Source organism: Lynx canadensis, chromosome D3 (genome assembly GCF_007474595.2).
Source record: "Lynx canadensis isolate LIC74 chromosome D3, mLynCan4.pri.v2, whole genome shotgun sequence".
NCBI lineage: Eukaryota > Metazoa > Chordata > Mammalia > Carnivora > Felidae > Lynx > Lynx canadensis.
Window position 1 is genome coordinate 56,559,612 of NC_044314.2, and position 27,425 is coordinate 56,587,036.

At 41.3% G+C, this 27,425-nt stretch overlaps 1 protein-coding gene across 1 annotated transcript in view; it reads right to left on the bottom strand.

Annotated features, from left to right (window-relative positions):
- The window catches only part of LOC115498668 (lethal(3)malignant brain tumor-like protein 4), a 284,214-nt gene that overhangs the window by 208,344 nt on the left and 48,445 nt on the right, over positions 1-27,425 (bottom strand). Inside the window, exon 3 of the mRNA XM_032595338.1 lies at positions 15,954-16,045. Coding sequence (XP_032451229.1) covers positions 15,954-16,045 — 92 coding nt within the window. The remainder of the gene's footprint in view (positions 1-15,953; positions 16,046-27,425) is intronic.

The window sequence follows — 27,425 nt, forward strand, 5'->3', positions numbered from 1 at the left end:
GACATTTTCCTCTGTTTATCACCGAGACCCTCATTACAAGAGAGATTATGCTCATGATGATTATTTTTGACCCACTCTACAGACTGCAGCAGGTTGGTGGCCATCAGCACCAGCAGACCATTAGCTGGATATATGTTACAGAACAGTGTCGATTATCTAAGTGGAAGATTCTACCTAAATGCCCACAGGCATTCTATTTTATTCACAGGCAAGAGTTGGAAGTCAGTGGTATTTCCCTGATCTCAGTTCAGTGCCAAAAGAATTCGGAGAAATTAGGCATGTAAGGGAATCATAGCCACCGAAGCACACACTTTTAGCATGCCATGCAAAGGCCTGGTCCAGGACCACAGGCTGCTGGTTTCCAATCCTTCACATGATGGTTGTCAAAAGGAAAGATGTTTGTATGGATTTTATATGAATTTTATAAGATTTCTTATAACAACAAATACCACTGCCTATGAATCTAGTGGTCTTCTTCTTCGATGGTTTATCTCAGCAACATCTTCAAAATCTCAAACTGTCTCAATGTGTATCTCCTAGGCTGAAAGGTCACAATTTTAAATGTGACAGGTAAGATAGCAAGAAGTCTTATGTAGGCAAACTGTGATATAAACAACTTGACCACAGAGAATATAACTCTTGGTCAACACTTGATGATTTATTTTTACTCAATGGGGAAACAATTAGTCATGTAATTGGTAGCATAAAAAATCATTCAAATACCGCAGAAGGGAACATGAAGAAACATTCTCCTAAGACAAATACAATGAAAGAGAAGTTACGAGAAGTAGAGAGAATCAACCTGCCAGGTTTTGAGGGTGATATTCTTGTTAACTTAACATTTGGTAAAACAAAAGGAGTCCAAATTTACATTTGATCGAAATATCCAGGACAATACAGGTCTATCTGAAGGACCACCAAACACTTGCTATCATAGCCAACTACTTATAATAGGTACAATTATCTCACTAAACAAACTGAGGAATAAGGAACAAGAAGGGATGTGTATAGAGCTTGAACTGTCCTTTATCAGGCCATGTACAGATGGCTTTCATACAACAAGTACTTACGTAGCACTTAACTCTGGGCCAGATCCTGTTCTAAGCATTTTATAAATACCAATTCATTAAATCATCATAAAAACCATATGAAATAGGCATTATGTACATTTTACTGATAATGAAACTGGGGCACAAGAGGTTATGTAATGTGCCTCCTGAGACCACAACGTGTGTCTGGCTTTAGTGTATGAGTGAGTAATCAGTATACTAGATCAACATCATCACACTCACTAACTAAAGACTTCAACAATTCTTAAACTTTTATTTTATAATTAAAATGTAGAATGAGTTTTTAAAATCTCTAAAATGTGTGGTCTGAATATGTACTATACGACCATTAAATGATCCCCAAATACCATATGAGAACTTAATACGGACTAAAGGTGGCATTTTAAGTCAGGGGAGTAAACGGAACTATCATTAGGACACGTGAGTATCCATCTGGGAAGACTAACTCAATTATAAGCCTACCACAGCAATGTATGCAAAACTAACTTTAGAGGGAGAGAAAACAGACACAATACAATGGAATACAATGCCGCTATTAAAAAAGACCTGAATTTGCTGAGGTGTCATGATAGCCATGACATACTGATACATATAAAGCAAGCATCAGATGAGTAGAACACAACTATTTATATAAGCATTTTTCACATATCTGCATAACTACATAATACAGACCTGGAAGTATATACATGAAATCATTTTGAGTGGCTCACCTAGAAAGGGGAGCCAGCAGAGACAAAGCCTTTTTACACTCTTCTGTCTTATTAGAATTTTTAAATGGCATTATAATTAGTTTTCAAAAATCAGTGTGCGCCCCCCCCCCACACACACACACACAAAACTAAGTGATGACGATGCCAGGCAAGTAGATAGGACATAGGTCCCAAGAAGCCTTGTGTGTCTTGTTAAGGAACTTTCAGTTTATTCTTAGTCAATGAATTGCCAGAAAAAGCTTTTAAGCAGAGGGGAGGAAAAAAAAATTCTTGCATTCTGTAAAGATCTTATTAGTGGCAGTATGGAGAATTAACTTAAAAAATAGCAAGACTAGAAATAGGAAAGATGCTTACGGAGGCTTTTAATATCTACCGATAATTGAGAATTTGCCATGTGCCATGTATAGTACCTAATTCTGCTCATTTAAGCCTTAAAACTCACTGTACTGGAACTATACAATCCCCATGTCACCTATGAGGCTCAGAGACGTTCACAGCTAGTCAGTAAAAACCTGGACTGCAAATTCAAACCCGGGTCCGTGTGCTGAACCGCAATCCAGAACACTGCAGGAGGCTGGACAAGTGACAATGAGGACCACAACCAATGCAGAGCCGGAGCTGGGAACAGGCGGGAGGGGCAGGTTCACCACCCACGCAGGAGACAAGACAGGCAGTACCTGATGACCGGCTGGATGCAGAGGACAAAGATGGCAGGGAATTTTAAACTGACACCCAGGTTTCAGGCTTGGAAGAAATACCCAAATTTTCCATAATGTGATAATTTTTACTTTTATAATGTTATCAATATCTCCTGATACCTTCAAGGACTTTATAGACAGCTCGTGGACAATGACATTTTTGTACCTACTTTTCAATTCCAACTTTCTGGTGCATTACTAAAGCTTCAAAGCCTCCCCCCCCCTCCAAACCCCCGGTAGAGTATCTTGCAATGAATCTTTCATCTTTCAAGTCTATTCACTGCAAATACTGGCAGACTATGAGGGGTTATGAAACTCCTTTCTTGCTTTCTCCTCAGGGAGCTTTATGATTTTCACCTGAGCTAACACTAGACCCTATCAGGAATATGAGAATCCCTCCTGGCTTCCTCTGGTTTTAATCACAGAGAAAATGGAGATCTTGAATATATGTAAATCTATAGATAGACACAGATATACATCCATATATACATACACGCACTCACACAGAGCATCCAATCATGTACATATGCACATTTGTTTTTCTATTCTTGCCTAAACTACACCTTAATGTAGCTGTTTTTAATGGTGGGGCAGGGGCGGGGTCCATGACTTTAATGGTGGAGTAAGAGTGGCATCTATGATGTCTTCAGGGACTCTAGAAGCCTCCTTAAAATTTTGTGTGCAAATGGATCTAAGCACTTCTCTAAGGAGATTATCAATAGCTTTCATTAGATGTTCAAAAGGGTCTCAGACCTAAAAAAAGATTAAGAGCCACATGGCTGTCCTTTAAGGGAATCTGTCATTAATCAATCACTGACTAAACAACATATTTAGGAGTCTTCGCTAAGCAGACAAAGCAGTTCACCGCAGCTGTTCATCACGGATATACAGGCCAGGCAACAAGGCATGCTTCAAATCCTGCTTTTTCAACTGATGCCTATTTTTGCCATCTATTTGTTAGGCTAATGGGGAAAAATCATCACCTACATAATTAAACATAACTCGCTGCAAGGCTTCAGTTAAGATGGCAGTGAAGGATGGCTGATTGTGTATTTTTAAACTCTCATTTTAGAGACTACTTCCTTGTTATTTTGAACATTTTTCATAGATTAATTCTGTATCCCAAACTGCTGCCAAGATTATAACAAGAAGCATTCTACAAAAAGAGAACACAGAACTCATGATACAACAGAAGGATTCTTTAATAAGTTAGTGGATATAATTCCTACTGCTTTTTTGTGAATCTATTTTACTATAATCTCAGATGCAAAAATTCTCATTTCTCCAGAACTACTGACCTTATCGGTAGTAAGAAATTTGGCTGGTGTGTGTGTGTGTGTGTAAATCCAGTTACCCTAACCTACCCACTGACTGATTTATAGTCTCAGAAACAAAAAGAAAACACTTAGCAGAGTGGGTGATATACTGTTGGATTTAGGAAGCTTTATACCAACAAAAATCTTTATGAACAAAGAGAAAGAACCCACACAGTATAAAATAAAATACTGCATAGAAACAACTTTTAAAAATAACTTCTGAAGTTGTCTGATAATTCACTGGCCATCACTGAGTAGATGCCACAAATATCTGAGTGTAGTGTCTACAACAATAAACCACATATTTTTTCCCCAAATGACTAAACCCTTCTAGGGAAAAAAGACAAAGATATTTCTAATATAAATTTGCTTTAACTGAAAGAGAAGAGCTGTGAAAACTATCTACTCTTGATTCTGAATACCACTATTTTCTTCTTTTAATTTCTCTTCCTCTGAACATCTCTGAACACGACATTCAGCTTCCAGCTGGAACTGCAGATAAGCAGACTGTACAGGGGCCCCAAGCCTCCCCCACCCCAAGAAGGAACAGGCAATCCTGATCAGACTGTCCAGCCTTACTACTTCAGATGTGCTAACCATTTCCCAGGCCTCTGGTATTTTGAATCCCACCATTACAGAGAAGTGGATTCTAAGAATAGGAAAAATACCTGAGCTACAAGTTCAGGATGGATCTTCAGTTTTGCCCCAGAACTTACAGCTTTAGAGAACATGAAAAATGAACATGAATGAGAATTCTCTCCGTTCTTCAGAGTCCCAGCCATTAATCAGCTTAAATGACTTCACTTTGCAAGGAGTCTAGTTTTAAAATATACTTCTTTCTCTGCCCTCAATATGCCTTGTGATTTAAACCCCAACCAAAGGTGTGAATATAATACACACAGTATTTTTTTCAAAACATGTTTTTTCCCTAGAACTCTTTCTTTTAATTAATTTTTTAAAATTTAAATCCAAGTTAGTTGACATATAGTGTGATAATGATTTCAGGAATAGAATTTAGTGATTCATCACTTATATATAACACCCAATGCTCATCACAAGTGCCCTCCTTAATGCCCATCACCCATTTAGCCCATCCCCCCACCCAACACCATGCCAGCAACCCTGTTTGTTTTCTGTATTTAAGAGTCTGTTATGGTTTGCCTCCCTCTGTTTTTATCTTATTTTTCCTTCCCTTTCCCTAAGTTCATCTGTTTTGTTTCTTAAGTTCCACATGAGTGAAATCATATGATATTCTTCTTTCTCTAGCTGACTTATTTCACTTAACATAATACACTCTAGTTCCATCCATGTTGTTGCAAATGGCAAGGTTTCATTCTTTTTGATTGCCAGGTAATATTCCACATACATATATGTATGTATTCCATTGTGTGTGGGTGTGCGTGTGTGTGTGTGTGTGTGTGTGTGTGTGTGTGTGTGTATATATATATATATATATATATATATATCACATCTTCTTTATTCCTAGGAGAACTCTTAAATATCAATGATGTTATCTTAAAATGGGGCAGCAAAATACATACAGAAGAGAAAAACAAACAGTAAAACAAACAAGCACACACTTTAAGTATTTGACAGAGCACCTGGACAGAGACTATAATCTGATTCTAAGCACATGAGAATTCATAGTATAATTAGGTATTTCATTTTTGTTTATACAACTACCAAAAAAGCCATGCATGGTCATCAATGTGGCTAATGATTAATATTTAAAGTATTATCTAAAAAGGATCTATATTAAAACTACAATAGGGTTCTCAGTGATTAGCAAGTAATTTGGAAGCACATTCAAAGCACAAAAACTTGACATTTGACTGAACTGTTTTGGTTGAAAAAGTCCTACTTGTCTGAAATTGTTCTACAGGGGGTTATAACAAATACGAATTTTCATGGCAGCATTTTTCTGCACCTGCAAAGCTAAACACAAATCCAGGCTTTATAAAAAACAAAACACAGACACAGGTTTTTCAGATTCTATTTAATGTACTGGCATATTTAAAAAATAGATTTTTAAAAATATAATTCAGGTCTGGGTACAGAAGTTAAATTTAGAGAGAGTGTGTAAGCTATTCTTTCACTTGGACTTCATAAGGAAAGTTGAGAGAGAACAACAGTGTGTTCAAATAAAGCTGTCATGTCTAGGGCCATTAGGAGATTAAATTGGGAAGGTGTCTTTGTTCCCCAACTACCCCCAGCTCTTTCCAAAAGAACCCCCCACAGCACATCATCCTACAGATGGCTGAAATTTCCTTATCAGGACACAAAGTATTTCTTTCCAAAATCGTAACAGATTACTACAGATTTTAGAGATGTAGAGGGACAGGGTATAATGCAAAAATGTGTTAAGGAGTGTCCAAGAAAAAGATGTTGCTAAAGGAAGCAGGGGGAGAAAAAGTAGAAACACCAAATCCACATGATGATTTTGCCTTGCTTTAGGAGACAAAGGAGAGCAAATGAGGAAATATATCTGTTTTCCTCATAAAGATGGAAGGAGCAGCATCACAATAAGAGTAGAAGATGTGGAATAGCAGTATCTATCAACACTAAGATTTCAGATGAAACTCCAATGATGGGTGGTTTTCAGACTTGACATTCACCCTGAAGCACAGAAGATCAGGGAACTGAGATGGAACACCTCAGTTGATAGGCCATGCTTGATGGGGGCAGCCAAGAGCATTACTGTGGTCAAAGAGAGGCAAGTCCCAGTGAGGATGAAGTCTCGGGAGACTTGGTCCTGGCTAGTGTTCTGAATAAATACTGTCAAGAAGGGCAGAGAGAAAGTTCTGGGGAGAGCAAAGGACTAGAATCTGAGAAGTATAATTTTAAGAATTCTTACATTTGGGCACCTGGGTGGCTCAGTCAATTATGCCTCCAACTCTTGATTTTGGCTCAGGCCATGATCTTGTGGTCTATGAGATCAAGACCCACATCAGGCTCTTTGTTGACATTGCAGAAGCTGCTTGAGATTCTCTCTCTCCCTCTCTCACTGCCCTTCCCCCACTTTCTCTCTCAAAATAAATAAATAGACATTTAGAAAATGAATTCTTGCATTTAATAAAGTGAACTATACATCAGTCACTATATTGTGCTAAACGCTTTATATACATTTTATGTAATTCCTCAAAGTGCCTAAGAAGTGGGTGATACTATCTTCCACTTTCAGTTAAAAAACTAAGAGTCAGAGAAACACATCAGAGTCCTTCTTCTATTGAGGGGAGAAAAATTTAAAGGCCTTATTGAGGAAGCACATGTCCAAGCACCAAGCCAATTAAAGATGCTCAAAAGTGCACCTCTCCCAGAGAATCACAAAGCAGAGGGAATTTTTAAAAAAGAAAGAAACCCAATCAGTCTTCACAGAGATTACAGTTCTACCCAGACACAAAACACACTTGTGTGCAATCACACAGAACAACATAAAAAGCCATCAGACATGCTATGTACACAAATGACAACCAGAACCACAATTTACAACAATCATTCCAGCAATACAAATCTGTTACAGTTGTTATCAAAATGAAGTGGAGGGCTTACTCCCAAATGAAGGTAGTAATGGTAGGGGCCGAGAGAAGAAACTGAAGGGGCAAAACCTGAGCAGACTAGATTGCTAGACATACTCAAGCAGAGAGAGGAGGAATGGCAGCTGGCCACAGGGCAATGAGAGTAGAAGGCCCTTCCCAAGGATGAGGAGCCCATGAAGCAGACTCACACAGGTAGACTGAGAAGAGGAATCGGTCTTCATGTACTGAGCATAAGCCTGCTGAGGGCCACGCTGGGGAAGAGGCCAGAAGACCAAGAGAAAGGTCTGGGAGGTTATGGCCTCCATGAGGTCTAGTCAGAACTGGAGTTACGGGGATGGATGAGATGCCCCGGGAGCTATGCAGAATGGGGCCCTAGATGGAAGCCCAGGAGAAGAGGAGGACTTTCGGAAGCACCTGGTGAGGAGTGGCTGGGAACAAGCAAAAGCAGCAGCTGACCACGGACAGAGTCCTGGAGCAGAGGGGGTGTAAGTCAAGGATGTAAGTCAAGGTGTAAGTCAAGTCAAGGATGAAATCATCTGCGGGCACAGTTTCGGCAATGGTTGAAGTAAGGGCCAGGATGCAGTGCTTGGAGGTTGGGTAAAGTTTAGAAAATGAAGAAAAGAGAGAATTCAGGTGAACATTTCAAGAAGCTAGACCAGACTAAGGAGATGAGCTATTGAGAGGAGGGCAGGACCAAGGGACAGCATGCTTTCCTAAAGATGGGACAGACAGGCATACTTACGTTCTAGATATAAACATTCAGAAGGGAAAGCAACTTACAAGCAGGACATGAGATGACTGATGGGTAGTGGATGAATTCTCTCTGGAAAAGCAGAAACTGGAAAGCTCCAGAGCATAGGTAAAGGGACGAGGAGCAGGAAGATTTCTTCCAGTCCAACCGGGGAAAGATGTATGAATAGGTGTGAGTCACAGTTTGTGGCAGGAAGTGGAAGAAGGACACAGCACATCCATCAAGGGACTGACTCCTTCTGCTGGGAGGGAGGGAGAGAGGGCAGGTGACTGAGAGAAGAGCTTTCCTAGGAAACAGGTGGCGCTCAGACTGATGACCCAGAAAGATGCCCAGGCACTGCCCTCTCAGCAGACTATAGGTCTGCAGTGCCACCAATCTGCAAGGCTTTGTGGTTCTTCTCCAGCAGTGCCTGGTGGCTTAGTTAGGTGCAGAAGTTAGGCACACATGATTCATCCAGAGCCGGGGTTTGGGCGGTCACATATGGGGAGAGGATGACAGGGGGACAAGGCAGTTGAAGATCCTGGCAAGAGAGTGGCTGAAATGATGGACACAGGGGGCCTAGCTAGGCCAGGGGCAGGTGTGAAGCCAGAAGGAAGAAAAAGGACAAATTCAACAACCACAAGTGTCAATGAAAGGAAAAACTGGTGTTGTGAAAATAAGGGGAAGAAAAGGCTGCACTGGCAGTGGACGGGACCACAAAGTGGGACTTAAAGGTCCACACTGCAGGGGCACCTGAGTGGCTCAGTCAGTTAAGCCTCCAACTCTTGATTTCGCTCAGGACATGATCTCACGGTTTGTGAGTTCGAGCCTCAAGTTGAGTTCTGTGCTGACAGCTCGGAACCTGCGTGGGATTCTCTGTCTGCCCCTCCCATGCGCGCTCTCTCTCTCTCTCTCTCCCTCAAAAGTAAATAAATAAACTTATAAAAATAAAGGTCCACACTGCAGAAGGTGTTTGGTTCTGATCTATGCAAGTGTGGCGTGCAGTGGTGGACTGTGCTGGAAAGGAGGGTCAGGCCCTGGGGGGGGAGACTCAAGGTACCAGGTGCTCATGTGGGCAAAGGATGTGCAAGGATGAGAACAAGACTGTGGCAGGAGAAGAGGAAGACTCAGGAGCACAGCACGTGAGCGTGCACACACACAACCATGCACATGCACAATCCAATGAAGTAATAAGGGTGGAAATGGTAGGGAGGAGACGGCATAAACCTCAAGGGAGGAAGGCTGGGTACGTGACAAAATACTAATGAGCAGGCAGGAGGCAGGAGGAGGCTGGGCCCACTGACCCTGAGGGATGGAGAAGTGGGTCTGGCAGAGGAGAAAGTGCACTCTCAGGAAGCAGCTGTGCATGCTGGCTGGGGAAAGGAGGGACCCATATGTTGAGCTAAGGATGATGCATCCCTTGTTTTGCCACAGGGCGTGCTGCAGAGATCACAAGAGAATGACAGGAGGGGGCTGGCCATGAGAAGTCACTCTGGCCAGGGTCAGATCAGCCCAGCAGTGGAAAGGGGATGCACCTGTGGGCAGTGGCTTCCAAACACAGCCATGTCCTAATCCCTGAATGTGTGAATACAGTATGTTACAGGACAAAAGGGACTGTGTGGATGTGATTAAGTGGGGAATCTCAAGATGGAGAGGTTATCCTGGATTATCCAGGTGGGCACAATGTCATCACAAAGGTCCTTGCAGAAGGGATGCCGAAGGACCAGGGAAGGAGATGTGACCATGGAAAGAGGTTGCAGTGATGTGGGTCCACAAGTTAAGAAATGCAGGTGGCCTCTAGAAGCTACAAAAGGCAAGGAAACAGATTCTCCCCTACAGCCTGCAGAAGGAACATAGCCCTGTTGACCCATTTTAGACTTTTGACTTCCTGAACTTAAGATAATAAATTTGTGTTGTTTTAAACCACTAAGTTTATTGTAATTTGTTACAATAGCAGAAAGAAAGAAAGAAAGAAAGAAAGAAAGAAAGAAAGAAAGAAAGAAAGAAAGAAAGAAAGAAACAATTCCCTTGCTATATAAAATTCAAACTACAACTATATACTACACTATAAAAGACATATTGAGAAGCCTAGGAGAGTTTTAGTTTTTCCAGGACAACTTTCATCTTGTCCTGAAATACCAATCATATTAAAATATGTAACTGTCTCTGACCTGCAGGGACCTAAAGCACGCATTTAGCCTATTTGCTTGGCTAGCCAGCACTGGCTGGGAGACAGGAACATCTGCTGGGCATAAAAATCAGAGCTTTCTGGGCCAGTGACTAAGGACAACGGGGAAGAGTGGTTTGTGGGACAAGGGCGGTTTAGCACAAGGGCAGGAGCTGTACTCCTCCAGTCAGACTTGCCCCCAGAGTGCAGGGACAGGTATAGGTGGAGGTCCCACTTGCTCATAGGCAGATTACACTGGGGGTGGCACCTGCCTTCTTGCTAGTCCTACACTGTCCCCGACCTTCACTCCCACCAGCATGAGCTGGGCAGACAGAGGCTGCCAAGTCCACAGATTAGAGTGCAGGGTGGGACAGCTTCAGGAAAGGAAAGGGTTTGGGGGGGCATGGACCTCCAAAGGAAGATCAGAGAACAAGAGACACAGAGGCCTCACACTTGGATAAAGACTCTGAATGGTCTATGCGTGGACCAGCCTGGCAGGCACGGAAGAAGCTCTGCGTGGATGTGCCTCTGTGTGGGGACTTTGATTCCTGGCTGGCATATTTGAATTTGTGATAGGCAACAGGTCAGGAGGAATGCTTTGGGAAGATACGGCGGATGGTTAGATGACTGGCAGGGAGAGATATGAGAGAAAAGTTTTGGAACCAACTTCAAAACAAAAGAAAAATATTGTAGTGTGAGTCAAATCAAGATAGGCGCATTTCACCAGTAATGAAGACAAAATGTTTTTACATTTTCTGACAACAGAAGGTGTTTACATCCTTGTAAACTCACTACCCCAGATGGTAAAATAAATCATAAATTATAAAGAACTTCACTTTGTCTTATACAAAAATAAATTCAAAATAGACCTATAGACATGCAAAAACCTTGTGTGCAAATAAAATAAGCATACGCTTTTTAAAAAATATACACATTAGCCCTAAAACAGACACTCAGATCAATGGAACAGAATAGAGAACCCAGAAATGGACCCACAAACGTATGGCCAACTAATCTTTGACAAAGGAAAGAATATCCAATGGAATAAAGACAGTCTCTTCAGCAAATGGTGCTGGGGAAACTGGACAGCGACATGCAGAAAAATGAACCTGGACCACTTTCTTACACCATACACAAAAATAAACTCAAAATGGATGAAAGACTTAAATGTAAGACAGGAAGTCATCAAAATCATAGAGGAGAAACCAGGAAAAACCTCTTTGATCTTGGCTGCAGCAACTTCTCACTCAACACGTCTCCGGAAGCAAGTGAAACAAAAGCAAAAATGAACTATTGGGACATCATCAGAACAAAAAGCTTCTTCACACAGAAGGAAACAATCAGCAAAAGTAAAAGGCAACTGACGGAATGGGAGAAGATAATTGCAAACAACATATCAGATAAAGGCTTAGTATCCAAAATCTATAAAGAACTTACCAAACTCAACACCCAAAAAACAAATAATCCAGTGAAGAAATGGGCAAAAGACATGAATAGACACTTCTCCAAAGAAGACATCCAGATGGCCAACTGACACATGAAAGAATGCTCCACATCACTCATCATCAGGGAAATACAAATCAAAACCACAATGAGATACCACCTCACACCTGTCAGAATGGCTAAGAGATGCTGGCGACAAGATATGCTGGCGAGGATGTGGAGAAAGAGGATCTCTTTTGCACCTGGTGGGAATGCAAGCTGGTGCAGTCACTCTGGAAAACAGTATGGAGGTTCCTCAACAAGTTAAAAATAGAACTACCCTAGGACCCAGCAATTGCACTACTAGGCATTTATCCAAGGGATAAAGGTGTGCTGTTTCGAAAGGACACATGCACCCCCATGTTTATAGCAGCACTATCAACAATAGCCGAAGTATGGAAAGAGCCCAAATGTCCATCGATGGATGAATGGATAAAGAAGATGTGGTATATATATAATGGAGTATTACTCAGCAATCAAAAAGAACGAAATCTTGCCATTTGCAACTACATGGATGGAACTAGAGGGTATTATGCTAAGTGAACTTAGTCAGAGAAAGACAAGTATCATATGACTTCACTCAAACAAGGACTTATAGACACAGAACAGATGAACATAAGGGTAGAGAAACAAAAATAATATAAAAGCAGGGAAGGGAACAAAACAGAAGAGACTCTTAAATATGGAGAACAAACAGAGGGTTACTGAAGGGGTTGTGGGAGGGGGGATGGGCTAAATGGGTAAGGGGCATTAAGGAATCTACTCCTGAAATCATTGTTGCACTATACGCTAACTAACTTGAATGTAAATTAATAAAAAAAGTATAAAAGCCTCTGTCCTGCCAAATATATGTATATATATATGCATATATATATGTGTGTGTGTATATATATTTGCATGACGGAACTGATCACATGTGTATGTCTCTGTGTCACTGGTACATCTTCTAAAAGTTGAATATTAGGATGGAAATTATATATTAAAAGTAAAGTAATACTTAATATATTTTAATAGTTTTCTTCTATTCAGGATATGCAAACTATTTCATTTTATTTTCAACTATTTCAGTTTTCAAAAGCTGAGAAGTTCCATCTCAGCTGGCCGACCTGAACACCATTATTATAATATTTACACAATAAAAATGGACAGGAACAGTCAAGAGCACAATGCCAATCCAAAACTGAGTTTAATCTGATCATCCTTCTTAGAATACTGGCCCTTTTTATTCTCTACTGAAACTTATTTTCAGTTATAAACCACGTTATTTCATCTTAGAATATAAATGTGCAGTCAGAGTAACACTGTATCTTGAGCGCAAAGATCTCCAGTCATCAGGACAAATCAGAGGTAATAACTGGTAAGCTTTCTCCTTGTTCAGGGATGGATGAGATCCCACCTCTGCATGGAACACCCAGGAAACCCACGACTTGTACATTCCACTGACAAGAATATTCTACCTCATATTGTTGTCGCATTTTAGGGCATATCTTACATCCCAACTAGGATGGCAAGATTTTAAGCAACCATGTAATAAACTCCTTAGTGTTTCAGTCCAGATCTTACATGGTGCTTTTTACAGAAAGAGCCTCAGAAACATGAGTAGCTTGACTGTTAACTTATGAGTGAAGAGAGAGGCATGTCAACACATCAGACATGCCCACTTTCTCACATGCTAACACTTTACGGTCACTTTCAGAGTCACAAAAATTAGAGTCCACAAGCTCAAGAAAGTCATATTTTGAAGTCACATTATTAGCCAAGGAATCCTCAAAGATTATCTCCTACTCACTGCTCATCTTTACTGAATGGACAGACTCATGGATGCTAGTTACACCCTCCAAAGGGAACCCACACCTGTCTTTACACGCCACATGTTCCCTCCCTTAGGACTTGCCAGTACCTCTTTAATCAGATCTCTATAAAGTCAAGGGAGAAAGCTTTATGAACCATAACCTATTATTACACAGTTCCCAATATTACCATATGGATTTATTTCAGGAACAGAAATCTCACATTTGCCCCTTAGAGGTTTTTTTAGTTAATGCTAGGTCACGAGGGAAAATCTGGGGGAGAAATTCTCTGTTCTGCAGGGGTTCTTGCACTAAGTGTTGTGTCCTAAAGGAGAAACTGAGCAATAGTGTTACTACACTCACTGGCGGAGCTGATGGAAGAATGCAGGCACTGGCCAGAACCTAGCAGCTCTCTGTCACCAGCTCTGGAAATGAAAGCACACTCCAGCCTAACACCCTAACATGTGCTTCAATCTGCAGTGGAAGGAAGAGAGAATCCTGGTCTGGAGACACACATACACGGGTCTGACTCAGACGCGGCATCACTCATGGCCAATTTTGCTACATATAGGTTCTGACTTCAGTCACTGACTGTTCTTACATTTTTGTGGCTTCTAGATGCCTACAGTGATTCTCATCCATGCCAAGCCACTGGGTTACAAGCCTGGCTTGTGTCCTGTGGTTGAACCTTGCATACTGGACTCACAAGCTACATCTTCCCTTTGGGCTCATAGCACCTGATAGACCTTAGCTATTTCCAGAGATGACCCACTCCACCCTCCTGCCCTGCAGTGACCACATAGCAAGGGCACAAGTTGGGCCCAGGGACAGAGGGAAAGAACAACTACAGGCTACACTGGATTTCCCCAAAGCAGCTCTCTTTAAGAACCTATGCTCAGGGGCGCCTGGGTGGCTCAGTCGGTTAAGCGTCCGACTTCGGCTCAGGTCGTGATCTCACGGTCCGTGAGTTCAAGTCCCGCATCGGGCTCTGTGCTGACAGCTCAGAGCCTGGAGCCTGCTTTGGATTCTCTGTCTCCCACTCTCTCTGCCCCTACCCTGCTCATGCTCTGTCTCTCTCTGTCTCAAAAATAAATACAACATTAAAAAAAATTTTTAAAAAGAACCTATGCTCAGAAGTGAAAAGAGGTTACCCAGAAGTTGTTCAACATTGACTGATCATGAGCACATCTAGAACAGACACTGTGAGGAAACATGAAAGAGAAGGAAGAAGAGACCCCCCCTACGTAGGGACCTTACATGCTTTTAGTGGAGCAAACACCTTGGGTCTCATCACATGACAGTCTCATCAGGAGTCAGCAGGTACTGGACTCCTGAGCTGGGCCTCTGCTTGGTTCTTACAAGATACTACCACACTGGACGTCTATCCTGCATCTAGAAGCCCGAGGAGGTTCTCAAGCTACAGTGTGCCATGCCACACCCCCCTGAGGGCCTAATTCAGTAGGTCTCAGGAATACCCATGCATCTGGGTTCTCCAAAGATCGATAAAGGCATCTGATGTGAAGACTGGCTCAAGTACTAAATATTTAGTATTTTGCAAACGTGACCTGCCAGCACTTGGTTTCTCTTTCCCTATTTGCTTCACTTCTTCTTCTCCCCCATTCTATTGCTATAGTCAGGATTAAAACCCCTAGCCCTTTTTCATAATGAAAAGTACTAGATATAACTCAAGGAATGTCATGAAAAGGAAAGCAAATAAAAAGTGTTAGCATCTCGCTGCAGGTTAAAATGCAATGTAATGATGCAAATCTGATGGAATTTTTCTATAAATTCCCCTGAAATACTGAAAGCACACACCAAGAGTAGAAAGGGTAGCAGAAGATTTGGTACCATGGGTAAAGATGATCGCCTGAAGCCACCAGCCTCCATGCCAACAGCTGCTTGGTCAAGCAAGCCCACGCAGGCTACTCTGGGCATTGTCAGAGTCAGGTAGAACATGATTAAGGGGTTTCACCATCTCCTCCAACATGCTGCCTGATCCACCACTTTCATGCACCACATTAAAACGGATTCCTCAAACCTGATCCTTGGACGGGCATGTGCTAATACAAAGAAAGACTAGTACCTGCTATTTAGTATGTGCATGTGGCTTCCAATGCCCTTTAGGTGTACAACTGACTGAGTCTTCCAACAACCCAGGGAGGTAGATATGGTAGTTTCCCCCACTTTACAAGTGAGGATCCTGAAGCACAGAGAAACTGAGTGACTTGCCCAAGGTCACAGAGCAGGGAGATGGTAGCACTGACTTTCAAACCCAGGTAGTCCAGCCCCAGAACACACATTCTGAATTACAAAGGCTTCGATGGGTTTTATGTTATTTTCCAGCAAGACCTACAATCAAGTAAGTGGGTATTCTATCTGGGCAAATGATTTCCTTTTAATTAATTCTCTTAAGTGTTCACTCCTTGCAAAAATGTACAACAGTTAGTGGTTCACCTTGGAAAACAGTTCCACGGGTGCCGCTATAGCCTTCTGTTCTGTCAAGTACTGCTCCCAAGACCAAGCTTCCTGTGCAGCCACTGAGGGGACTGGAAAAGAAAACACAGTGACTTTTCTTGAAACAATTAGTGACAGAAGAATAATATTTAATTGAAGATAAACCCAACAAGCAGGCTGATTAGTTAAATAACAAATAAATAAATAAAACCTGTATCTCTTACTTTCTGTGAGCATTTATTAAAATCATCTAACAGTCCACCTACAGCTTCTCTTGTTTTTTTTTTTATTTTTTTTTAACGTTTATTTTATTTTTGAGACAGAGAGAGGCAGAGCATGAATGGGGGAGGGGCAGAGAGAGAGGGAGACACAGAATCTGAAACAGGCTCCAGGCTCCGAGCTGTCAGCACAGAGCCCGACGCGGGGCTCGAACTCACGGACCGTGAGATTGTGACCTGAGCCGAAGTCGGACGCTTAACCCATCGAGACACCCAGGCGCCCCAGCTTTTCCTGTTTTAGAGCAGGCCTGTGAATGTATCTCACCCTCAATAAAACCACTGATAAGCACGTAAAATGGGTAGCCTATTACTCTTCTCAAAGAAGAGTCAACAGCTACAGGTTTTCTACAGCATGATTTGGTCCATTTTAAGGTGAATGCCCTGAAAATATCTTTATAATCTCCTTTCATTTTCACACCTCTTTGTGGGGTGAAGGTCGATAGGCACTACCTGTTGGAAGGCAAGGTGGAAATATATGCCAAATGCCTTAAAAATTATTTGTGTATCTTGAACCAGCAATTCTGCTTCCAGGAATCTGTCTTAATACGATTACAGCAAATATGCCCAAGGGGCAAACACAAGGTTTTTTTATACTAGGACTCCTCATAATAATGAAACATTGGAAACAAACCAAAGGTCCACCAAGAGAGGGCTAATTAAGTGCATTGTGCAGACATGTCATTTTAACAATAAGCTATAATATTATAGAAGATTAATGGCAGAGAAAGACTATGTTAATGATACACTACTAGTGGGGGGAAAATAAACAGCAGTTCAGGAAATGAAATGATCCTTTTTGGTAAAGTATGTAATGGAAATAAGACTAAAATTATGTAAATCAAAATCATAAATGAAGTCATCTTCAGCTGCCAGGATTACAGCTTCTTCCCAATTTATTCTGCACTTCATTTCTCTGCTTTCCAAATTTTCTAGATCAATAGCTATCCAATGTAATTCAATAAAAATATATTTTTAAATAATAAAAATCTGCTGAAAAGGATTGATAATTGTTTTAAGTTTATATTCTATGTCCCAGTCATTCTCCCTCTAGGATTAACAAGCTAAGGAAGGAGTCATGATAACAGTTAATAGTAAATATACATCACAACATTATTACAGCAAAAACACAAAATAGTATTAATATGGGAGAAGGGTCAAATAGATTATAATACATATACATATATACATATGCACATGACCTACATATGATTATGAAGTTGTCAAAAAGTATATTTTTTTTTAATTTTTTTTTTCAACGTTTATTTATTCTTGGGACAGAGAGAGACAGAGCATGAACGGGGGAGGGGCAGAGAGAGAGGGAGACACAGAATCGGAAACAGGCTCCAGGCTCCGAGCCATCAGCCCAGAGCCTGACGCGGGGCTCGAACTCACGGACCGCGAGATCGTGACCTGGCTGAAGTCGGACGCTTAACAGACTGCGCCACCCAGGCGCCCCTCAAAAAGTATATTTTTTAAGTAACAAAATGTCTTTAGAATTCTCTAGGTTAAGTAAAAACCAAAGTCAGGCCATAAGCCATAAAACATATTAATTATATTATCCTAAATTTTAAAATATAAATAATGACATATATTAAGACATTCATTTATTCAACATATTTATAAAGCACCTTCTTTGTGCTAGGCACTATGCATAGATATTTGTACACACACACAAACACACATGCATAGGAAAGCAATTGAAAAGAAACAGCAAAATATTCATAGTGGCTATATGTGGGCAGTGAGATTAACGTAAATATTTTTCCTTGTTTGTTGCCTTCTACTGTTTTAAAATTCTCTGCAAATATTATTACCATATACATACACACACATGCACACCCGCACACACAAACACACACTCATATGCACACATCCTGGAAAAGAGTGGTCAAAAATGCTATGTAAGCTTTAACATTTATCTTGCTGTAAAATGTTCCTGAAGAAGGTACAGATGGTAAAAGGTCAGAACTGCATGAGCACAGGTAGTGACAGGTGGTAAGATGCACCTCTAAGTCAAACATTTCAAACCTCTCAAGACAATAAAGCACCCTGATGGAATAACAAACATAAAAATCCGTCAAGTTGCATAGGAAGAATTCATGTAGACTTTTAATCACTTAAAAAATATTTGATGAGCCTTCCTTTATGTAACAAGTGTGCTGTCTGCCAAAACAGAAATATAACCCAGTCCCTGGTCCAGTAGATGAAAAATAAACAATATATACTATTTATCCTTTGATATATACATATATATAATTGACAAAAAGGGAATAATTTAATCTCAGATTACAAAGAAAATACATCAATTCAGAATTTAAAAACAGACACAGAGTATGTATATACATTAGCATTTACTAGTTCTCAATCACAACATACTAATATGTCCTTGCTAAGAAATACACTTACTAAAGCATGAGAATTTTGAAAAGCATTTTAATCATCAAATAAGGCTAACAGAATCATCATCAATGGATTTTCTTGCTTTGTTTGAAAATAATGGGACATTACAGTGTGATTTCCATCAAGGAGCTTACAGTCTGTTCAACCATTATAGCACTTACAAGTTTACTGCCATCTCTACCACAATATGCGATATTTTATTTTTCTAAATAGAGAAAGCAATTTGACAAACCCTGAAGATTCCCTAGTAAGATTATTCAACATCTCTATTTTCACATAAGCACTTTACCACATTACAATTATATGCTTTACAAAAAAAAATTACAGCAGTGTTGTCTCTAAAGCAAATATAGATACCTCATTTTCTACAACAGCTGTGTTCTTAAAAAGATTGTGTGTAATTTCTCAATTTAATCATATTTCCCATTGTTATATATCATCATTTCACCGGAAGCAAATCATATCTAAGATCTTCTTGTATGATCACATAAGTCTATAATAACCCTTTTAAATTTTATCAGAAAAAGAAAACATGATATCAAAAATAACAACTTTCAATGAATTAAATATTTCGTAAAGCAAGAGAACTACTCAGCAACACAGTGCCTGCCAGTGAGATGAAGAAATACCATGTTGGTCTGCTCCTGGGGGCCCACAGGCAGGCCTCGCATCATCACTGACTCTAGGCGACGCACACCAGCTGAAAGAAACGAGTTTGCTTACTTAGAATTAGCAGGTAAGCTCCTCAAAAGAAAGAATCTCACTGATCCTATCTATCACTGTGTCCCTGAGCTATAACCACGCTTGACCATAAATATTTGCTTAATGAATTAAAGGCTGCTGACATGATGCTTTTGGCTTTAAAAATGAATTCAAAGGTATCTATTGTGACCAACTCATTTCCCAGTTTCCTGGAGAGAAGAAACCAATTATGAAACAGCACTGCTGCAGGCACCAAATTTTCTTTATTTTTTATGTAACTTTCTTGAACATACTACAGATACGACATTCATTTTATAGAGTATTAGATATGCACACAGGTTAGTAAATCCTAAATTTTATTTTTCACTATACACAGTGGCTACAGCAAAATGTTCCAATTAATACTCTTCTGCCAAACATTACTAACGTACAATATATATTTGATTGTACATTCCCTGTCACTTAATACACACCTATTATATGCCAAATGCCAAATTAGGGTGTGTGTGTGCATGCACATGTACATAAGTATATATGTGCAAATGTATATGTTTAGATTTATTCCTTATAATATTGAATATCAGATTTATAACCTCATTTTATAATTATACGAAACAGGCTTACAGAGGTCACACATCTGGAAAAATCTGAATTTAAACAGAATTTCTAGCCCATGCACTCCCATTATATAATATTGTTTCACTTTAGTATACACAGTGAAGACACAGCAGAAATGCCTATTAAATTAATAACTTTTGGGGGTCTTAAGTGGCTCAGTCGGTTAAGTGTCTTACTCTTGATTTCAGCTCAGGTCATGATCTCACAGAGGTGAGATCTAGCCCCGTGTTGGACTCTGCACTGAGCGTGGAGCCTGCTTAATATTCTCTTCCTTCCTCTCCCTCTGCCCCTACCATGCTTGCTCTCTCTCTCTCTCTCTCTCTCTCTCAACAAATAAATAAAAATTTATTAACAAGTAACTTTTAAATTTAAAAACATCATAAAATTAAGTCCACAGGGAAATTAATAAGCTCACCCATTCGTGGTGGCTTTGTAAAATTGACTAAAACTTTTGAAAGTCATGTTGACAATACATACAAGCATACCTGGGAGATATTGTAGGTTCAGTTCCAGACCACCGTAACAAAGGAAATATTGCAATAAAGCATTCAAATGAACGTTTTGGTTTCCCAGTGTATATGTAAGTTATGTTTATACTATACTGTAGTCTACTAGTGTGCAACAGCATTATGTCCTAAAAAACAATATTACATAATCTAATTTGAAAATATGTTATTGATTAAAAACTGCTGTCATCTGACCTTCCAGTGAGTCATAATCTTTTTGTTGGTGGAGGGTCTTGCCTCAGTGTTGTGGCTACTGAGTGATCAGAGTGGTGGTTGCTGAAGGTTGGGGTTGCTGTGGCAGTTTCTTAAAATAAGACAATTAAGTTCACTACATTGATTGACTCTTCCTTTCATTTGAATGCTTAGGGGTGGCAGTAGGGTTATTAACTGGCCTGATTTTAATCCCTGTTGTGTCTCAGGGAACAGGGAGGCCCGAAGAGAGAAAGAGAGGGTAACAGCTGGTAAGTGGAGCAGTCAGAGCACACACAACATCTATCAATTAAGTTCACCATGTTATACGGGTGCAGTTCACGGTGCCCCAAAACAGTTACAACAGTACAAATATAATAATAATGAAAAAGTGAAAATATTGTGAGAATTACCAAAATGTGACACAAAGACACGAAGTCAGCAAATGCTGTCGGAAAAATAGCACCAAAAGACTTGCTTGATACATGGTTGCCACAAACCTTCAATGTGTAAAAAAAAAAAAAAAAAAAAAAAAACCAGTATCTGTAAAGCACAATACAGCAAGGTATACCTGTATTTATAAACAAAAATAAGGTGTTAATATTTGATGATCAACTCATCCCAACTTTAACATTATTCTAAAAAAATGCAAAAGGAATTTTTAAAAAGCCCTTACAACAGTACAAAGTTGGAAAAAATCTAAATATCCAACAACAGAGGTCAAATAAATTACAATTATGATGACCACACGACATAACTTTTGCAAATCTCAAATTAAGCACAGTTTCAGCACAGTTTATATGCACTTCAGCATGAGAATGTATGTTTTTACATATGAATAAAAAAACATAAGAAAACAAAGAAATGAAGTGGCTGGGTTAAGGCAGTGAGATTTGTCAAGCGATATAAGACAAGGGCTGACAGATTCGGCCAGTAAAGTACCAAGCACTTTTTAAATCTTCAGTTTATTACTTACATTGACAGCAAAAAGGAAAAGCAATTAAAGGACCCAGCTCCCATGTCCCTTGCACAGGGTGACACTGAGACAAAGGGTCCAGATACTGCAGCATGGGTGCTCACATACCCTGTTCCTGGAGAGCCCATTTCATGCTGCCCTTGTGCACTTGTACAATCGGCAGCTCTACCCTGGGGGGAGGTGACACAAAAGGACTCAAGCCTCATGGGAACCTGGGAGGAACAAGAAACTATCACTACGGCCTCCTGGGGGTGGCCTCCTCCAAGCAGCACCTCCAGAGCCTCTTGTGTTCTCATGGGCCAGAAGGATCAGAGAGCACTCTCAGACTGAGATCACCTGCAGGTAAGCCTCGTCTACCTGGCCAACTGGGTATGTACAGGGTCCCCAAGACACCATGGCAGAGCCATCCTCCAAACAAGGGGATGCATTTGGCTCTTAAAAATAAACACAACACTTTCCCTTCTGTGGAAATAAGCAGGGCCATCTCTCTTTCTCTGAGCAGTACTAGGCAGTGTGTGTGTGTGTGTGTGTGTGTGTGTGTGTGTGTGTGTGCGCGTACGCATGCGCGCACGTGCAGCACATATACTTTCTTATCAAGCAAAGAAGATTCCCTCTCCTTATCTGCATATCCATGCTGTTTGGTTTACATGGCCTCAGCCAAATTTGCAGAAAGCCAAAACCCACAGCACTTGCTTCATTAAAAGCAGTAATTTGGGGGGCGCCTGGGTGGCGCAGTCGGTTGAGCGTCCAACTTCAGCCAGGTCACGATCTCGCGGTCCGGGAGTTCGAGCCCCGCGTCGGGCTCTGGGCTGATGGCTCAGAGCCTGGAGCCTGTTTCCGATTCTGTGTCTCCCTCTCTCTCTGCTCCTCCCCCGTTCATGCTCTGTCTCTCTCTGTCCCAAAAATAAATAAACGTTGAAAAAAAATTAAAAAAAAAAAAAAGCAGTAATTTGTGCGTGCCAAGATGACACATTTATACTTTACCACCTCACTAAATTTTGCTTTGTTCTTCTACATACACCTTGAGGTTTGTTGGCTTCTTCATCAGATTAGCAAGAGCAAAGACTGGAAATTGAAGGCAAAGAATATAGAAAAAAAGCCTGAAAAAACTTCACAGGGGTAGAAGTGACTGTGTTATTTGTCATACTTTGACAGCGTGCCCCCTCCCCTTTTTTTTAACCACAGCCATGAACCAGTGTCCTCCTCCACTGACCATAATCATTTTTCTTGCCTGCGACCGCAGGGCCAAGCCTATCGGAACCATCAGCAAGAATGGGTGGATGAGAATAACCACACTGGGTCCAGCCAGAGCTGCCAGCAGATGATTCACAGTGGGGGTCAGCTCCAGAAAGAATGGTCCAGGGAGGGCAGTGCTGGCAGAGGATTCAACTTGGGAAAGTGGAATAGGAGAGTCAACTGCTGAGAAAAACAAGTCTAGCGGGGTGACAAAGTAGAAGAGCTAAGCGGAACACAAGTCACAAGTCAAGGAAAGGCGGGGTCAGTGCATGGACAAGTTGAAGACTGGCACAATGACTCCTTTTCTTCATCACGAATGAATGCATGGGTACACTTCACTGAGCCAGGCCGTGTCCTTACAGAGAGCAGAAGACAGGGCCACTAGAGTTTTAGCTCTCGGAAGTACTCCTTTTATGAAGTGCTCACGACATCTAATAGGATCAGCAGCAATATCACCCTCATAAAAGGGGGTTGGTCATGCACTGAGTATCCTCTATCCCAGACCAGATACCTTAACCTTGAGATATATTTTCAATTCTGTAAACCACAGCTGTCTCCTACTTCGTCACTTCAGATCTGGAGTTCTGAATAATTGAGTTTACTGAAATCAATAAAAAACCTTTACTTTGTATGGAAACTCTTCAGATGGGCATTCTTCCACCTGCATGTTAGCATTTTTGTCATCAACTCTTCTTATAAAAATCCATGACGTAAAAAGTGTAGCATGCTAGTGAGATATGGAAAGAAGCCCTAGTTGTCATCTGATGCTGTGATGCTTTCAACCTTTAAATTTCTCTCTAGCATGACCCTATTTTTTCCTTACAAAAATATCCTATTAGGAGCCCTGATATTAGAAACCCCCCAAGTGCAACTGATCTGGATGCTCCACGCTCAAACCACTCAGGCTCCCGTTTGTCCCGCTCAGAGGCCGCAGACTGAAAAATCCCTGATAGATGAACGCCTCACTTTGGCAACAGGAACTTCCAGTCTTAGGAAACTGCACAATATTTATTAGTAATTCTCTGAGCTAAAATTAAAAATGGTAAGGGGTAAAGAATGAATAAATTATCATTTTTAAGGATAGAACCACATAAATCCTAAGGCTCGTGTCACAGAACAATACCTTTTTAACTTCATTAGCCATAAACATAACACTTCACACCAATATTCCAACTTCGTTTCAAAAGATAAGCTGCATACAGCTCCATCAGGCCACAATTTGGAATGTGTGATAAAAACAACTGTCAGTAGCAACCAACCCATCTTACTACACATTGATGTAAGTAATGTCTTCTTTTGTGGTACCAACTGGAATGAGACAGTTTTCCTCACGTTAGCAGCTTATCACTGCTGGGTAACAACCCTTGAAGTAGGAGCTTCCTGAATATACCCACACTTTCCAAGCGCCTGCAGTTTAATAATTCCGCCATGCCACTTGTCCACGCTCTGCTAAAACATTTTTCACTTGTACACCCAGGCTGCTTCTCATCTCAGTACGACTGAACTCAGGGGTCATTTCCTGCTCATTTCCCTAGACAAAGCAGGTCCCAAGTGCTGGGAGATATACTAGGAGCTTGACTCCTGTCCTCACATGGCATTTACTCGGGTTGAGGAGACATGCAAACAGACAAATGTCACCCCCAACCTGACATATGCAGGACTCCATGTTTTGGTGAACAAATAAGAAGACATGAGTACTAATAGGCACTAGTTAGGAAACCCAAACAACGTGTCTGGGGACAAGATGAAGGATTAATTATGAACAGGGAAAGCTTCCTGGAGACCACTGCTTTCTGAGGCAAACAGAAATTCAGCAGGCAATCCAGGAAGGAGCAGCAGGACCCAAGCAAGAGAAGCTGGCAAGCGGGGAGCTGCTTCTACAAATGCCAGAGTCTGGTGTCCACTAACATAAAGCTCACAGGGGTCCACGGAACAGAAGGCTAGAATGCTGGATTGCAAGGAGGCAAAAATACGATCAGGAAAGCTCCTGAAAGTCTAAGGAGGCTTATCTCTATTCTTATGGTTTACAGAAGCATCAGAGATGTCTGAATGGAAAATGGTATTATCAGAACTCACTAACCAGTGCTAGGCAAGGATGAAGCACATGCGCGGGATGGAGACCACAGACTGACAACAGATTTGGCAAGAGAGAGTGTGGATGTTCCCTAAATAAAGGTGGAGATAAAACTGGGGGACAATGGTGAAATAAAATTGACAGGCTACAGCAAACAACTGCTTGAGGTGGGGTGGTATAGGGAGAAGGCTAAGATGATCTTGCGGTTCAGTCCTGGGTACCCAGAGAGTAGCAAACTGAGGGAGCATCATAGGATGTTGTAGAAAAAAAGGGATTATTTTCAGAGATGCTGAATTTTAGGTAACTGGAATAATCTGGGTGAACATATCCAAAAAAAGACAGGTCCAAATTTTTCAGAAAGAGGCAACAATGAAAGAAATCCTGAGAAAGAATCAAAGACAGACATGAATGTCCATGTCAGGAGCTGGGGAAGCACAACGAGTAATCAGAGTTGCAAGAGGCTCCAGGGAGACATACAAGACCTGGGAGCCAGGGAGGGGAGGAGAAGGTTTCCCAGGGTCTGAAGGATTAGCACCATCAAATATTGAAGAGGTCGAGTAAGACTAACCAGGGAGAAGAAGCCACCGGGGTTGACAGCCACGGCATCACCGTGATGTCACAGGGAGAGATTTCAATGGAAGGATCAGATCAGAGGTCAGATTCAAGTGGCCAAAGAGTGAAAAGGAGGCATCATGAAAGCAGCAAGTGTGGACTATACCTGGGAGAGGTTTGCAAAAGAAAAGGAAGAGACAGGTAACATGAGACCCAGAGGGGGAACAATATTCATGAGAAAGGAATTTTTTTAACAAATGTAAGGAAAAGAGAGCATTTCAGCTCAGCAGCTGAGGGAAATGAACCCAGACGGGGAAGCGAGGCTCTGAGAGGAGATGGGACAATCAGTGGGGGAGAGAATCAGACAGAGAAATGTTTCAACAAGGATCCTGATATGAAGAGGTGGGTGGTGAACAAGAGTAAAAAGAAAGCACTTGCAGTGTGCTAGGGAAGAAGGTGGAAGGACATCACTCCTCACCTCCTTCATTAGGCTGGAGGACATCTGCCGGAAGGCGAGGTGTAATGGTTGTGTTGGGAGCACGGGGAAAGGTGGGAGCTGCAGAAATTCAACCAGGACCAGACTGAAGGAACACAGATCTTCCCTGAGAGTCCCACTCAGTTAAGCTGGTGATTCTGCACAGGAGTGACTGGCACCATGGGACTTTCTCCTCAGCTCTTGGCAGCCTGGTAGTGGGAGCAGATGGGTAACTCTGAGGACAGCTGGGAGTGGATGAGGAAGGAGGCCGCCAAGTGGACTGAGGAACATGAGAACAGGAGATAAAATGTGTAAAGGGCCCTAACTGGCCTGGGAGGCATTGGAAGGCTGAAAACCAGTGACACAGAACAGGAAGGAATAGAAAAGCTAAAATACAGGACATAAGCAATTTCAAAGCTTCCTCAGAAAGCAAAGAGGTGAGGAGAAGGAGGAGTTCTAAGGATGTGATATCAAAGAACATTCCAGAATTCAAGCTCTGGTGAATTAAGTTTTTTCAGCACACATGTATGGCTGGCACTTGTGTTCAGATGTTGCAACAAGTGGCCAGAAGCACAATGTAAGGTACTAACACAAAAAAATCTGAGTTCTGCACAGAAGATAGGTGGTTAAGCAAGTTATTCTAATACCATGGTTTTCCAAGTATGGGCATCCCCTTGAAACTTGTCAGAAATGCAAGTTTTGGAGGTCATACCCCAGACTTAATGATTCAGAAACTCTGGGAGTAAGACTATCAACCTGTGTTTTAATAGTCCCTCTAAGTGATTCTGATGAAGGCTGAAGTTTGAGAACCACGGTTCTAACATAACATGCAGAAACCTGAAACATAGAAAACTAATTCTTTTTTTTAATGTTTATTTATTTTTGAGAGACAGAGAGAGAGAGAGAGAGGGAAAAAGTGAGGGAGGGAACAGAGGATCCGAAGCAGGCTCCATGCTGTCAGTGCAGAGCGCAATGTGGGGCTCAAACTCACCAACTGTAAGATCATGACCTGAGCAGAAGCCGGACGCTTAACTGGATCATGACCTGAGCCAAAGTCAGACACCAAACTGACTGAGCCATCCAGGCACCTCGAGAGAAAACTAATTCTGACTGATATCATCAAAGAAGACTTTCCAGATGATATGATATGTGCCTTAAAGGATAAAGGTTCTCAAAGTGTGGTACCCAGACCTGCAGCACCAGTATTACCTGGGAAATTGTTAGAAATACAAATCTGGGGCATCAATTAAAATCTGGGCATCTACTGAATCAGATACTCTGGGGCTGGGGCCTAGAAATCTGCTTTAAGAGGTGCTGGAGGTGACTCTGATGCAGCTAATGTTTGAGAACCACTGCCCTAGAAAGAGGGCCAGGTTCCAGCTGCAGATGGCCCTAAAGACAGGGGCGGGATGGGCACTCTCTGACCACAGTCTTGTTCTTCACTTTCCATGAATCTCCATCCTCCC